This window comes from Bufo gargarizans, chromosome 10, assembly GCF_014858855.1.
Source record: "Bufo gargarizans isolate SCDJY-AF-19 chromosome 10, ASM1485885v1, whole genome shotgun sequence".
NCBI classification, from domain to species: domain Eukaryota; kingdom Metazoa; phylum Chordata; class Amphibia; order Anura; family Bufonidae; genus Bufo; species Bufo gargarizans.
Window position 1 is genome coordinate 3,353,258 of NC_058089.1, and position 14,002 is coordinate 3,367,259.

Consider the following 14,002-nt stretch of genomic DNA (forward strand, 5'->3'; position numbering starts at 1 on the left):
ATGACCCAAAACACAGCTAAAAACATCCAAGAACGGCTGAGAACAAAGCGCTAGACTATTGTAAGTGGCCTCTATGAGCCCGGATCTAAATCCTATTGAAGTTCTGTGGACGGAGCTGAGATATGCCGTCTGGAGAAGACATCTGGATCAGTCTGCTCTCGAGGAGTGGCCATAATACCTGTGGACGGTGGCAGAAGTCTCATTGACAGTTGGGATTCCCTCAACAGGTTCTGCAACGTAATATTATAAGGCAAGAGTTCCATCATTGGTGTCCAGGCCGCTGTCATTAGTGCTTTATAAGTGTTCAAATTCAGAAGCGACGTCTGGTTTCCATTCGCTGATTTTCAGGAAATTTTATTTATTTGTTAATTTAACCACCTCCGGACCGCCTAACGCAGATTCGCGTTCCGGAGGTGGCAGCTCTGCTATGCGTCATCTCGCGAGAGCCGTGATTTCCTGTGAACGCGCGCACACAGGCGCGCGCGTTCACAGGAACGGAAGGTAAGCGAGTGGATCTCCAGCCTGCCAGCGGCGATCGTTCGCTGGCAGGCTGGAGATGTGATTTTTTTAACCCCTAACAGGTATATTAGATGCTGTTTTAATATACCTGCTACCTGGTCCTCTGGTGGTCCCTTTTGTTTGGATCGACCACCAGAGGACACAGGCAGCTCAGTAAAGTAGCACCAACCACCACTACACTACACCCCCCCCCCCCCCCCCGGTCACTTATTAACCCCTTATGAACCCTTGATCACCCCATATAGACTCCCTGATCACCCCCCTTTCATTGATCCACCCCCCTGTAAGGCTCCATTCAGACGTCTGTATGATTTTTACGGATCCACGGATACATGGATTGGATCCGCAAAACACGTACGGACGTCTGAATGGAGCCTTACAGGGGGGTGATAGATGACAGGGGGTGATCACCCATATAGACTTCCTGATCACCCCCCTGTCATTGATCACCCCCCTGTGATTGATCACCCCCCTGTAAGGCTCCATTCAGACGTCTGTATGATTTTAACGGATCCACGGATACATGGATCGGATCCACAAAACACATACGGACGTCTGAATGGAGCCTTACAGGGGGGTGATCAATGACAGGGGGGTGATCACTCCATATACACTCCCTGAATGGTCTTACCTTCTTACTGTTCTCCTTCGTTTGACATGTGCTGGCGGCCATCTTGGTTTCTGGGTTTCTTGTAGCCTCCCACCCTGCGGCTTCTCCTTCCCACTGGGAGGAGCTGGATGCCTAGCTCATATATATAGAAGGTCTGTGGCTTCAGTTCCTTGCTTGGTCCTCCTGTGTTCACATGCTTCTAAGACTGCTGCTGCTTCTGGTTCCTGATCCTGGCCTCGTCTGACTACCCCATTGGTTCCTGATCCTGGCTTCGTCTGACTACCCTGCTGGTTCCTGATCCAGGCTTCGTCTGACTACCCTCCTGGTTCCTGACCTCTGTCTACGCAAGACCCTGCTTCGGTTTAGCCATCCGTTTGGACTTTTGCTACAGCTTGATTTTCAATAAAGCCTTCTTATTTCCACTTATCTCTTGTTGTACGTCTGGTTCATGGTTCCATGACTCCCTGTCCCTGATCACCCCCCTGTCATTGATCACCCCCTGTAAGGCTCCATTCAGACATTTTTTTGGGGCCCAAGTTAGCGGAAATTTATTTATTTATTTTTTTGTTTTTGTTTTTTCTTACTAAGTCTCATATTCCACTAACTTGTGTCAAAAAATTAAATCTCACATGAACTCACCATACCCCTCACGGAATCCAAATGCGTAAAATTTTTTAGACATTTATATTCCAGACTTCTTCTCACGCTTTAGGGCCCCTAAAATGCCAGGGCAGTATAAATACCCCACATGTGACCCCATTTCGGAAAGAAGACACCCCAAGGTATTCTGTGAGGGGCATATTGAGTCCATGAAAGATTGACATTTTTGTCCCAAGTTAGCGGAAAGGGAGACTTTGTGAGAAAATACCCAAAAAATCAATTTCCGCTAACTTGTGCCAAAAAATAAATAAATTCTAGTAACTCGCCATGCCCCTCACGGAATACCTTGGGGTGTCTTCTTTCCAAAATGGGGTCACATGTGGGGTATTTATACTGCCCTGGCATTTTAGGGGCCCGAAAGCGTGAGAAGAAGTCTGGGATCCAAATGTCTAAAAATGCCCTCCTAAAAGGAATTTGGGCCGCTTTGCGCATCTAGGCTGCAAAAAAGTGTCACACATGTGATATCGCCGTACTCAGGAGAAGTTGGGGAATGTGTTTTGGGGTGTCATTTTACATATACCCATGCTGGGTGAGATAAATATCTTGGTCAAATGCCAACTTTGTATAAAAAAAATGGGAAAAGTTGTCTTTTGCCAAGATATTTCTCTCACCCAGCATGGGTATATGTAAAATGACACCCAAAAAATACATTCCCCAACTTCTCCTGAGTACGGCGATACCACATGTGTGAGACTTTTTTGCCGCCTAGGTGGGCAAAGGGGCACACATTCCAAAGAGCACCTTTAGGATTTCACAGGTCATTTTTTACACATTTTGATTTCAAACTACTTTGCACATATTAGGGCCCCTAGAATGCCAGGGCAGTATAACTACCCCACAAGTGACCCAATTTTGGAAAGAAGACACCCCAAGGTATTCCGTGAGGGGCATGGCGAGTTCCTAGAATTTTTTATTTTTTTGTCACAAGTTAGCGGAAAATGATGATTTTATTTTTTTATTCTTTTTTTCTAACAAAGTCTCATATTCCACTAACTTGTGACAAAAAATTAAAAATTCCAGGAACTCGCCATGCCCCTCACGGAATACCTTGGGGTGTCTTCTTTCCAAAAGGGGGTCACTTGTGGGGTAGTTATACTGCCCTGGCAATTTAGGGGCCCAAATGTGTGCGAAGTACTTTGAAATCAAAATCTGTAAAAAATGGACGGTGAAATACTAAAGGTGCTCTTTGGAATGTGTGCCCCTTTGCCCACCTAGGCTGCAGAAAAGTGTCACACATCTGGTATCGCCGTACTCAGGAGAAGTTGGGCAATGTGTTTTGGGGTGTCATTTTACATATACCCATGCTGGGTGAGATAAATATCTTGGTCAAATGCCAACTTTGTATAAAAAATTTTGAAAAGTTGTCTTTTGCCAAGATATTTCTCTCACCCAGCATGGGTATATGTAAAATGACACCCCAAAACACATTCCCCAACTTCTCCTGAGTACGGCGATACCAGATGTGTGACACTTTTTTGCAGCCAAGTTGGGCAAAGGGGCACATATTCCAAAGAGCACCTTTAGGATTTCACCGGTCATTTTTTACAGATTTTGATTTCAAACTACTTCTCACACATCTGGGCCCCTAAAATGCCAGGGCAGTATAACTACCCCACAAGTGACCCCATTTTGGAAAGAAGACACCCCAAGGTATTTCGTGATGGGCATAGTGAGTTCATGGAAGTTTTTATTTTTTCTCACAAGTTAGTGGAATATGAGACTTTGTAAGAAAAAAAAAATAAAAAAAAAATAATAATTTTCCGCTAACTTGTGACAAAAAATAAAAAGTTCTATGAACTCACTATGCCCATCAGTGAATACCTCAGGGTGTCTACTTTCCGAAATGGGGTCATTTGTGGGGTTTTTCTACTGTCTGGGCATTGTAGAACCTCAGGAAACATGACAGGTGCTCAGAAAGTCAGAGCTGCTTCAAAAAGCGGAAATTCACATTTTTGTACCATAGTTTGTAAACGCTATAACTTTTATCCAAACCATTTTTTTTGACCCAAACATTTTTTTTTATCAAAGACATGTAGAACAATAAATTTTGCGAAAAATGTATATATGGATGTCTTTTTTTTGCAAAATTTTACAACTGAAAGTGAAAAATGTCATTTTTTTGGAAAAAAATCGTTAAATTTCGAATAATAACAAAAAATGTAAAAATGTCAGCAGCAATGAAATACGACCAAATGAAAGCTCTATTAGTGAGAAGAAAAGGAGGTAAAATTCATTTGGGTGGTAAGTTGTATGACCGAGCGATAAACGGTGAAAGGAGTGTAGTGCCGAAGTGTAAAAAGTGGCCTGGTCATTAAGGGGGTTTCAGCTAGGGGGGCTGAAGTGGTTAATCAGTTTCTGGTTATTTCAGTCACCATTGTGAGGGTTTATTTCTTTAACGGAAGGTACCATCAATTTCATCCACATGTGTAAGATACATAGAATGCATTAATATATATCTACATGCTTACAGGTTGTCAAGACCTCCTTCTGCTCCCTCATCGCCCTCCCTCATCAGGTACACAACCAGCATGGCGCGAGGCCCAGTCTACACCTGACTGGTGGCTACTAATCGGACTATTACAGGGCTGATTGCTTTGTTCTGTATGGCTTTTAATTGTAGTAAATACGTAGATTTCTAACATAATGGGTTAGGTCTACTAGACACGAAAGCTTTTGGGAGGTAACATACACAATATCTTCTGAATTATCCGGGCAATACAATTGCTGAATTCCTGATCTGGCGTCGTCTGATCTCTCAGGAAGTTACTGTGATATTTGGGTTGTCCAAAGAGCCTGTTTACGTATTCAGTTGTTCCCCCATTCTCTCCTGGCCCCTCAGGGTTGTCACCCGGCTTTCCTACAGGCACAGGATGAACTTGTCTCATGGATTTATACTTATTGGGGATTCTCTGATCTTCGTGGAGAAGGCTATGTAGTAGTGACTCCGAGACCAGGAGATGAAGCAGCAGAATTTATTGTCCATTGTCTTCTTCTCCCCACAGGACATCTAAAGCCTCCACTGAAAACCAAAGGCATTCAGTGCCTGACGGAGAATCCGCGGGTGGGAGGTGAAGTCACACTCACATGTTATGTTGATGGATGTGACGCAGATCATTCGGAGTTCTCCTGGAGGAAAGGAATGTTTCCTATCGACAGTGGCATAGAGAACTGGACTCTAGAGGACGGATCTGGCAGCTTTTCCACAGTCACCTTCACAGCCCAAGAGACAGACCGAGACTGCACAATGATCTGTGAGGTGAATTATAATTTCCAGATACAAGAGGAACATTTCACACTGAAGCTTCAATAAGGATCTACAGGAATCAATGGGAGCGAGACTCATCAATGTCTACAGTCATGGGGTAAAAGGAGCGAGACTCATCAATGTCCATCAATGTCTACAGTCTTGGGGTAAAAGGAGCGAGCATAGACTCCTCGATGTCTACAGTCCTGGGGTAAATAGGAGCGAGCACAGACTCATTGATGTCTACAGTCCTGGGGTAATAAGAGCGAGCACAGACTCATTGATGTCTACAGTCCTGGGATAATAAGAGCGAGCACAGACTCATTGATGTCTACAGTCCTGGGGTAATAAGAGCGAGCACAGACTCATCAATGTCTACAGTCCTGGGATAATAAGAGCGAGCATAGACTCATTGATGTCTACAGTCCTGGGGTAATAAGAGCGAGCACAGACTCATCAATGTCTACAGTCATGGGGTAAATCAGAGCGAGCACAGACTCATTGATGTCTACATTACTGGGGTAATAGGAGCGAGCACAGACTCATTGATGTCTACAGTCCTGGGGTAATAGGAGCGAGCACAGACTCATTGACGGCTACAGCCCTGGGGTAATAAGAGCGAGCATAGTCTCATTGATGTCTACAGTCCTGGGGTAATAGGAGCGAGCACAGACTCATTGATGTCTACATCCTGTGGTAATAGGAACGAGCACAGACTCATTGATGTCTACAGTCCTGGGGTAATAAGAGCGAGCACAGACTCATTGATGTCTACAGTCCTGTGGTAATAGGAACGAGCACAGACTCATTGATGTCTACAGTCCTGGGGTAATAGGAGCGAGCACAGACTCATTGATGTCTACAGTCCTGGGGTAATAGGAACGAGCACAGACTCATTGATGTCTACAGTCCTGTGGTAATAGGAGCGAGCACAGACTCATTGATGACTACAGTCTTGAGGTAAATATGAGCGAGCGCAGACTCATTGATGTCTACATTACTGGGGTAATAGGAGCGAGCACAGACTCATTGATGTCTACATCCTGTGGTAATAGGAACGAGCACAGACTCATTGATGTCTACAGTCCTGGGGTAATAGGAGCGAGCACAGACTCATTGATGTCTACAGTCCTGTGGTAATAGGAACGAGCACAGACTCATTGATGTCTACAGTCCTGTGGTAATAGGAACGAGCACAGACTCATTGATGTCTACAGTCCTGGGGTAATAGGAGCGAGCACAGACTCATTGATGTCTACAGTCCTGGGGTAATAGGAGCGAGCACAGACTCATTGATGTCTACAGTCCTGGGGTAATAGGAGCGAGCACAGACTCATTGATGTCTACAGTCCTGGGGTAATAGGAACGAGCACAGACTCATTGATGTCTACATTACTGGGGTAATAGGAGCGAGCACAGACTCATTGATGTCTACAGTCCTGGGGTAATAGGAGCGAGCACAGACTCATTGATGTCTACATTACTGGGGTAATAGGAGCGAGCACAGACTCATTGATGTCTACAGTCCTGGGGTAATAGGAGCGAGCACAGACTCATTGATGTCTACAGTCCTGGGGTAATAGGAGCGAGCACAGACTCATTGATGTCTACATTACTGGGGTAATAGGAGCGAGCACAGACTCATTGATGTCTACAGTCCTGGGGTAATAGGAGCGAGCACAGACTCATTGATGTCTACAGTCCTGTGGTAATAGGAACGAGCACAGACTCATTGATGTCTACAGTCCTGGGGTAATAGGAGCGAGCACAGACTCATTGATGCCTACAGTCCTGTGGTAATAGGAACGAGCACAGACTCACTGATGGCTACAGTCCTGGGGTAATAGGAGCGAGCACAGACTCATTGATGTCTACAGTCCTGGGGTAATAGGAGCGAGCACAGACTCATTGATGTCTACAGTCCTGTGGTAATAGGAACGAGCACAGACTCATTGATGTCTACAGTCCTGGGGTAATAGGAGCGAGCACAGACTCATTGATGTCTACAGTCCTGTGGTAATAGGAACGAGCACAGACTCATTGATGTCTACAGTCCTGGGGTAATAAGAGCGAGCACAGACTCATTGATGTCTACAGTCCTGGGGTAATAAGAGCGAGCATAGACTCATTGATGTCTACAGTCCTGGGGTAATAGGAGCGAGCACAGACTCATTGATGTCTACAGTCCTGGGGTAATAGGCGCAAGCACAGACTCATTGATGTCTACAGTCCTGTGGTAATAGGAGCGAGCACAGACTCATTGATGACTACAGTCTTGAGGTAAATAGGAGCGAGCACAGACTCATTGATGCTCAGCATGCATGTTGGTACTTGCATCCCTGGATCCGATGAAAGCTGTAATGGCACCGGACGGGGTTAAAAGCAGATCGTGCTTGGCGTGCATGCTGTACCTGCGCTCCCTGGACTTTATGTGGCTGTCATGGCCCGTAAAAGGTAGGAACTAGTGTTGGGGACCACTCATGAAGGCGACCTTGACGTGGTGAGTGGCTTATTACGCTTTGGCCAAAATGTACACCAATGCCTTATTCAACATCCAGCATAAAGGCAGGGCAGAGTGCTGGTTGCAGTGTGCGATTTGCATTTTGTATTTTTACGTTTCAGACTCATTGATGTCTACATTACTGGGGTAATAGGAGCGAGCACAGACTCATTGATGTCTACAGTCCTGGGGTAATAGGAGCGAGCACAGACTCATTGATGTCTACAGTGCTGAGTGCAGTACCCCAGTTATGGGAACTACAAATTAACACCTTGTCATTGTTTCCTATGGTTAGCTTTCCATGTTCCGTTCCTATTTAAGAAATGTCCTTACTGAGTATTGCATTTCTGCAAATGTTAACCTATATTGCATTTGATGCTATGTACCTGGTTTCCAGCAGGTGGTGTAGATCTGGCAGAGTCCTAGAGACAAGAATGGAACTAACCATTCCATTCTTTTTCCCCCTTTGGGCAGAAGTGGGCTTTCCTGCTTCCCACCAAGGGAGGCTTTTTATGGAAGCTGCGGTTAGTTGAAGTTGGAGTCCTAAGGGACAAGACATGGCACAGCAAGCGGAGTGTTTCCCCCTCTCCTGCTGCAGGAGCCCAGAAAGCAGCTCCTAGAGCACCATGCCCCTTGTTTTCGACTGAACTAGAGATTTTATTTACATGAGAGGGAAAATGGGCAAGAGGCAACCTACTCAATGAGCAAAGAACAGACTTAGGATACCAAGAGAAGCATTTGGACCAATTGCCACCACATTTCCACATTGCCACCACAGGTAATTGCAGACATAGTCAATGCTAACAATGTTTAAATTTTTCCTCTTAGTCCTACTTTCTCGTGCTTTTTTCCATTGGGGGACACAGACCATGGGTATAGCTTAGAGGTATTAGTAGGAGGGACACTATGCAAATGAAAGAGCTCCTCCTCCTCGGGCTATACCCCCAGACTCCACCAGGAGGAACTCAGTCTTTGCTTAGTGTCTGGTGAAGGAGGTTGACACTCTCTGATTCTACTCCTTTTTGTTATTTTTATTCTAGATGGGGACACAGGTCGGCATGGCGCCTTCCTGGTCCCCCGTGGAGTGCCCGCCGCCGTCTTTGGGACGTTGCCTGGCTGCCTCCATTTCCCCCCAAGAAGATAAGTGGATCCGGGCTCGAACTGTTAGCTCCGGCATCCCACCAGCTGCTGGGACGCCTGCTGCCTACCCTCCTCCAGAGCACTGTTCTCCTGGATTGGAGTCAGAAGTCTGAAGAGGCGCATCCCTGCTGGTCTGGACATCGAGGGAGCATGCTGAGCAGATAAGTGTTGCACAATCCCTCCCCCTCCCTCTGTGTCTATTTGTCTGTGGCTGCCTGGGTGAGCTTGAAGAAGGATCCTGATGGGGCACTTTCTTCATTTTGGCACTGGAGTACTGGCATCTCTTCCCCTTAAACTGTGGGCTTCAGCGCTTCTCTCGTCGGGCCTTGGCTGCTGCGCTCCCTCAGCGCCCGCCGGCAGGCCGCTCCTCCACGTGGTGCGCTTATTTTCGCGCATATTTTCGCGCTCGCGCATATTTTCGCGCGCGCGCATATTTTCGCGCGCGCCATATTTTCGCGCGCGCATATTTTCGCGCGCGCGCTTATTTTTCGTGCGCGCGCTTATTTTTGCGCGCGCGCTTATTTTTCGTGCGCGCGCTTATTTTCGCGCGCTTTTTTCGCGCCATAATGACGCGTTAGGGGAGGCGGAGCCTCGGCATGCCGCTCTGACTCTCCTTACACCGGAGACTCTGTTTGCTCATGGCCGTGCAGCTCCTCATCACTCTACTCCGTTTTGTGCCAGGCAAGCTGGTAGCTCAGTGGTACTGCTGCTGTTGCCCCATGTCCAGGCTTTCTGAGTTCAAAGCCCCTTTCAGCCTTCAAAAATTGTTTATATTATTCTAGATGGGGACACAGGTCGGCATGGCGCCTTCCTGGTCCCCCGTGGAATGCCCGCTGCCGTCCTTGGACGCTGCCTGGCTGCCTCCATTGCCCCCCAAAGAAGACAAGTGGATCCGGGCTCGACCTGCAGCTCCGGTATCCCACCAGCTACTGGGTCTCCTGCTGCCACCCTCCACCAGAACACTGCACTCCTGGACAAGGAGTCAGAAGCCTGATGAGGTGCATCCCTGCTGGTCCTGGAGTCGAGGGAGAAGTTCTGCAGGAGCAGATAAGTATTGCCTGCATCCCTGCCTTACCCCCCTCCTCCACCCCTCCTCCACGTCCCTGGGGGCCTGCGGTCCCCGCTTGGGCATCTGCCATGTCCAGCGCGGCCGCTAAATTGGTCTTAGTCACCAAGGCAACCATGTCCTTTAATCCTGTGGCGCTAACGACTCCATCTCTCTCAGTGGTCCCCACAGTGGGTGACTGACTACGAAGAGGCAGCGTGAGCGGCAGCATCCCACCTCGGATGTCTCGGTCTCTCCACCCCCCTCACCTCGCCGGTGGCGCTTGCGGACTGCTCTTCCCCCTCCCTAGGGAGAGTACTCCGAAGGAGAATTATCCGGCTCGGACGAGCCACGTCCTTTTTGGACTATAGGGCATTTTCAAATCCTGTGACGCCAACCACCTCTCTAAGTGGTTTTCCACAGAAGACGCCCGAATACTAACAGGGAGCGTGAGCAGCAGCATCCCTCCTCGGATGGCGATGGCTCTGGCTCTCCCCCCCCCCCCCCCCCCTCGTCTAGAGGCGCGTTCGGGCGACTCTCCCCTCCCTTAGGGAGCGCAAGTCTGAAGGAGAATTTCCGGCTCTGATTAGGTCATGGAGCGGGACCCCTCGCCTAAGCTCTCCACCAGGGTGGCTGACTTAGTGGTGACTGTCCGAGACACCTTTATTCTCCAAGGGGATTCTCCTCCTTCCACTGGTCAGGAGTTCCCCCTTTTTCCGTCCAGGCAGTCGGAGACTACCATGTTCCCGGTCCTATGAGGGATTTTTCCGCGGTCATGTCCAGGGCCTGGGGTGGTCTTAATAAGGTTCTCGACCACCCAGCGCATGAATATACTTTCCTTTCCCTGCTGACGGCGAGGAGAGGTGTCTCCTCCCCCTAAGGTGGATCCTCCGGTGGCCGGATTAGCCAATTATGTGGCCCTTCCTGTCTTAGTCAGTTCCTCTTTCCAGGATGCTGTAGACAGACGCATAGACTCTCTTCCAGGTCCTTTTTTCGCTGGCAGCGCGTCCCTGTGACCTACCTTTCACTCAGCAGGGGTAGCCAGTGCTCTCTCGGTGTGGTTACAACACCACCACCAGGAACTGGCAGGTACGAGATGCGGCTACTAACACACTGGAGTTGGTTCTCCAGATGTCTCAGGCTTCTAACATTCTTTGCGAAGCTTCTAGGGACATTGTTTCCCTCTTTGCCCGCAGGTTGGCCATCTCTGTCACTCAGCGCGAAGAGATCTGATTGAAGGTGTGGGACTGCTGACGCCTCCACCAAGCGTTCCCTTGCTAATCTCCCCTTTGGGGTTTCCAGGCCTTATGGGGATCAGCTGGACGAGTTCAGTCTCTGCATGCCTTTTGCCGTTTCTCATCTGGTAGGCCGTCGCCTGCTTCCTCCGCTGGGGGTCTCAGGTCGCCCGCAAAGAGGCCTTCCTTTGCACCAGCCTTCCCGGCACTAGAGGGCCCAGTCAGCCCGCCCTGCTGCTCCTAGGCCTATCACATGTCCCGATTGCGGAATCCCACCATCGATTCCTGCGCTTCGCCATTATGGGTCGACACTGTCAGTTTGTCGCCCTTCCTTCGGGTTGGCGACCACCCCGCGGGTCCTTGCCACGGTCCTGGACCGCTCATGGCGCTTCTTCGTACCAGGGGCATTCCTTTGCTGCCCTATCGGGACGATATCCGGATAGAGGCCCCCCTCTCTACCGCAGACCACGGACAGCGTCCGGATCACTGTTCAGACCCTGGAGCGGTTCGGCTGGCTGGTAACTTTCCCAAACTCCTGCCTCTTCCCGTCCCAGAGGCTCTCCTTCCGGAGGGTGATTTTGGACACCTCGGCTGCCTAAGTATTCTACCAGCCTTCAAGTCCTCCCAGGTCCAGGGGGCAGTGTCGCATCTGCTGCGCTCCCCGTGCCTCTCCATTCGGGAATACTTGCAGGTCCTGGGTCTTATGGTAGCCTCTTTCGAGGCCTTCCATATGCCCAGTTTCACACTCGCCTGGCGCAACAGGAGATCCTTTACCTTTCAGCGGGTTCGGGCAGCTCTCCCTTGGTGGCTGTTCCCAAAGAACCTGAGGTCGGGGAGTTCCTTTCTCGCATTCTCCTGGACGATCGCCGCCACCGATGCCAGCATCCTGGGTTGGGGGGGCGTTTTCCAGTCTCGCACGGTTCAAGGAATTTGGCCGGCGGCAGAGTCTCGCCTTCCAATCAACTTTCTGGAATTGAGGGCGATTTTTTCCGCTCCCTCTCTCCTATTGGACCTCTCTCCTTGCGGGCCTCCCAGTGCGGGTTCAAACGGGCAATGCCGCGGCCGTGGCCTATATCGACCATCAGGACGGGACCCGCAGCCGGATGGTGACGCAGGAGGTGAAGTGAATTCTGACGTGGGCGGAGACTCACGTTCCGGTGTTGTCAGCAGTTTGCATTCCAGGAATGGACAACTGGACAGCGGACTTTCTAAGCCACAACACGGTGGATCCAAGCGAGTGGTCTCTGCATCCAGAAGGGTTCGATGAAATCTGCGACAGATGGGACCGTCCGGATGTGGACTTAATGGCGTCCGGGTTCAACAACAAGATCCCAGTGGTCCTGGCTCGCGCCCGTGATCCGGAGGCGTACGGATGGATGCGCAGGTGTCTCCGTGGCAGGACTTCAGCCTCCTCTGTTTTCCTCTCCTACCAAAGGGTCTACGCCAGTTCGAGGCGGAAGGGACTCCGACCGTTCTCATCACCCCAGAGTGGCCTCGCCGCGCGTGGTTTTTTCGGACGTGGCTCGGTTGCTGGCGGACGCCCCATGGCCTCTTCCCGACGGACAGGACCTACTGTCTCAGGGCCCGTTCTGCCACCGGAATTTGCGGTCTCTTCGTTTACCGGCGTGACTGTTGAAACCGCCATCCTGATAAAGATGGGGTTCTCGGATTCAGTGGTTAGGACCATGATCAGTCCGGGGAAGTCTTCTTCCTCCCGGATTTACTATCGTACCTGGATGGCCTTCCTATCCTTTTTTGAGGGTTCGGGGTTCCCTCCCCTTCGGTTTTCCATCTTGATGGTACTGTCTTTTCTTCAGTCTGGGCTTGTGCAGGGACTGTCGCTTAGTTCCCTGTAAGGTCAGGTTTCGGCGCGGGCCGTCAGAGGTCCCTTGCTCTTAAGGGTCCGGTGGTGACCTTTCTTCGGGGGTGGCGCATTCGGTTCCCCGTATGTTCCCCCTTTGTCTCCTTGGGATCTCAATTTGGTTCTGCGCGCTCTGCAGTCGGCTCCCTTCGAGCCTTTGAGGAGGGTCTCTCTGACTGTTCTCATCTGGACTTCCCTTGTGACCATAGCTTCTGATACAGCTACATAGCGTAGGTGATTAAAGTTCTGGGCTATTATGCAGTGGCTGTGAGTTCACGTCCCATCACGAGCTTTTAAGTCAGACTGGTGTCGGAAGCTGGCCGCTCTTTCCTGTCAGGAGACTTATGGTTTTCCACCAGGATTAAGTTGTGCTCCGTCCAGTCCCCTTCTTTTTGCCCAGGGTGGTCTCTCCCTTCCGCCTTGATGAGGATCTTGTCCTGCCTTCCTTTTGTCCTTCTCCGGCTATCCCCAAGGAATGCACTCTGCATTCCCTGGATGTTGTACGGGTCCTGGAGGTGTGTCTCGCGGCTACTGCTTCCGTCCGCCGTTCTTGGCGCTCTGGATCTGCTTGGCTATTTCCGCGGCTTGTCACGCTTGTGGTGGAGTTCCCCCGGCTAGAATTGCCGTCTCACTCCATTGGGGCGGAGGGGGCTTCCTGGGCAAGACGCAGTCGTGCCTCTGCGTCTCAGCTGTGTACGGCGGCCACCTGGTCGTCCTTGCATACCTTTGCAAATTTTTGTCAGTTGCATTCACTGGCTTCGGCTGATGCGGCTTTGGCCGCAGGGTTTTGCAGGCTGTGGTTCCTGTTTGACCGTTGGGGCGTTCCTCCTGGCGGTGCTGATATTTTTTCCCACCCCATGGACTGCTTTTGGACGTCCCATGGTCTGTGTCCCCCAATGGAAAAAAGCACGAGAAAAGGAGATTTTTGTGAAACTCACCTGTAAAATCTTTTTCTCGTCTTTTCCATTGGGGGACACAGCTCCCACCCATTATTCCTGTTGCAGGAGGGGTCTTTAGTTCAGTTTTTCTGTTTCTGGTTGGACCTTATGGCTTGGTCCGATGGTTTCCATGATTTTTTCTTGCTCCTTCTCCTACTGCTTGTGCAACGCCTGAGTTCCTCCTGGTGGAGTCTGGGGGTATAGCCCGAGGAGGAGGAGCTCTTTCATTTGCATAGTGTCCCTCCTACTA

General features: G+C 50.0%; 1 protein-coding gene across 1 annotated transcript in view; it reads left to right on the forward strand.

Annotated features, from left to right (window-relative positions):
• LOC122920716 overlaps positions 1-7,202 on the forward strand; it is a 132,518-nt gene extending 125,316 nt beyond the window's left edge. The window contains exons 13-14 of the mRNA XM_044270426.1: positions 4,260-4,304; positions 4,792-7,202. Coding sequence (XP_044126361.1) covers positions 4,260-4,304; positions 4,792-5,099 — 353 coding nt within the window. The 3' untranslated portion in view covers positions 5,100-7,202. The remainder of the gene's footprint in view (positions 1-4,259; positions 4,305-4,791) is intronic.
• Positions 7,203-14,002: the final 6,800 nt, after the last annotated feature.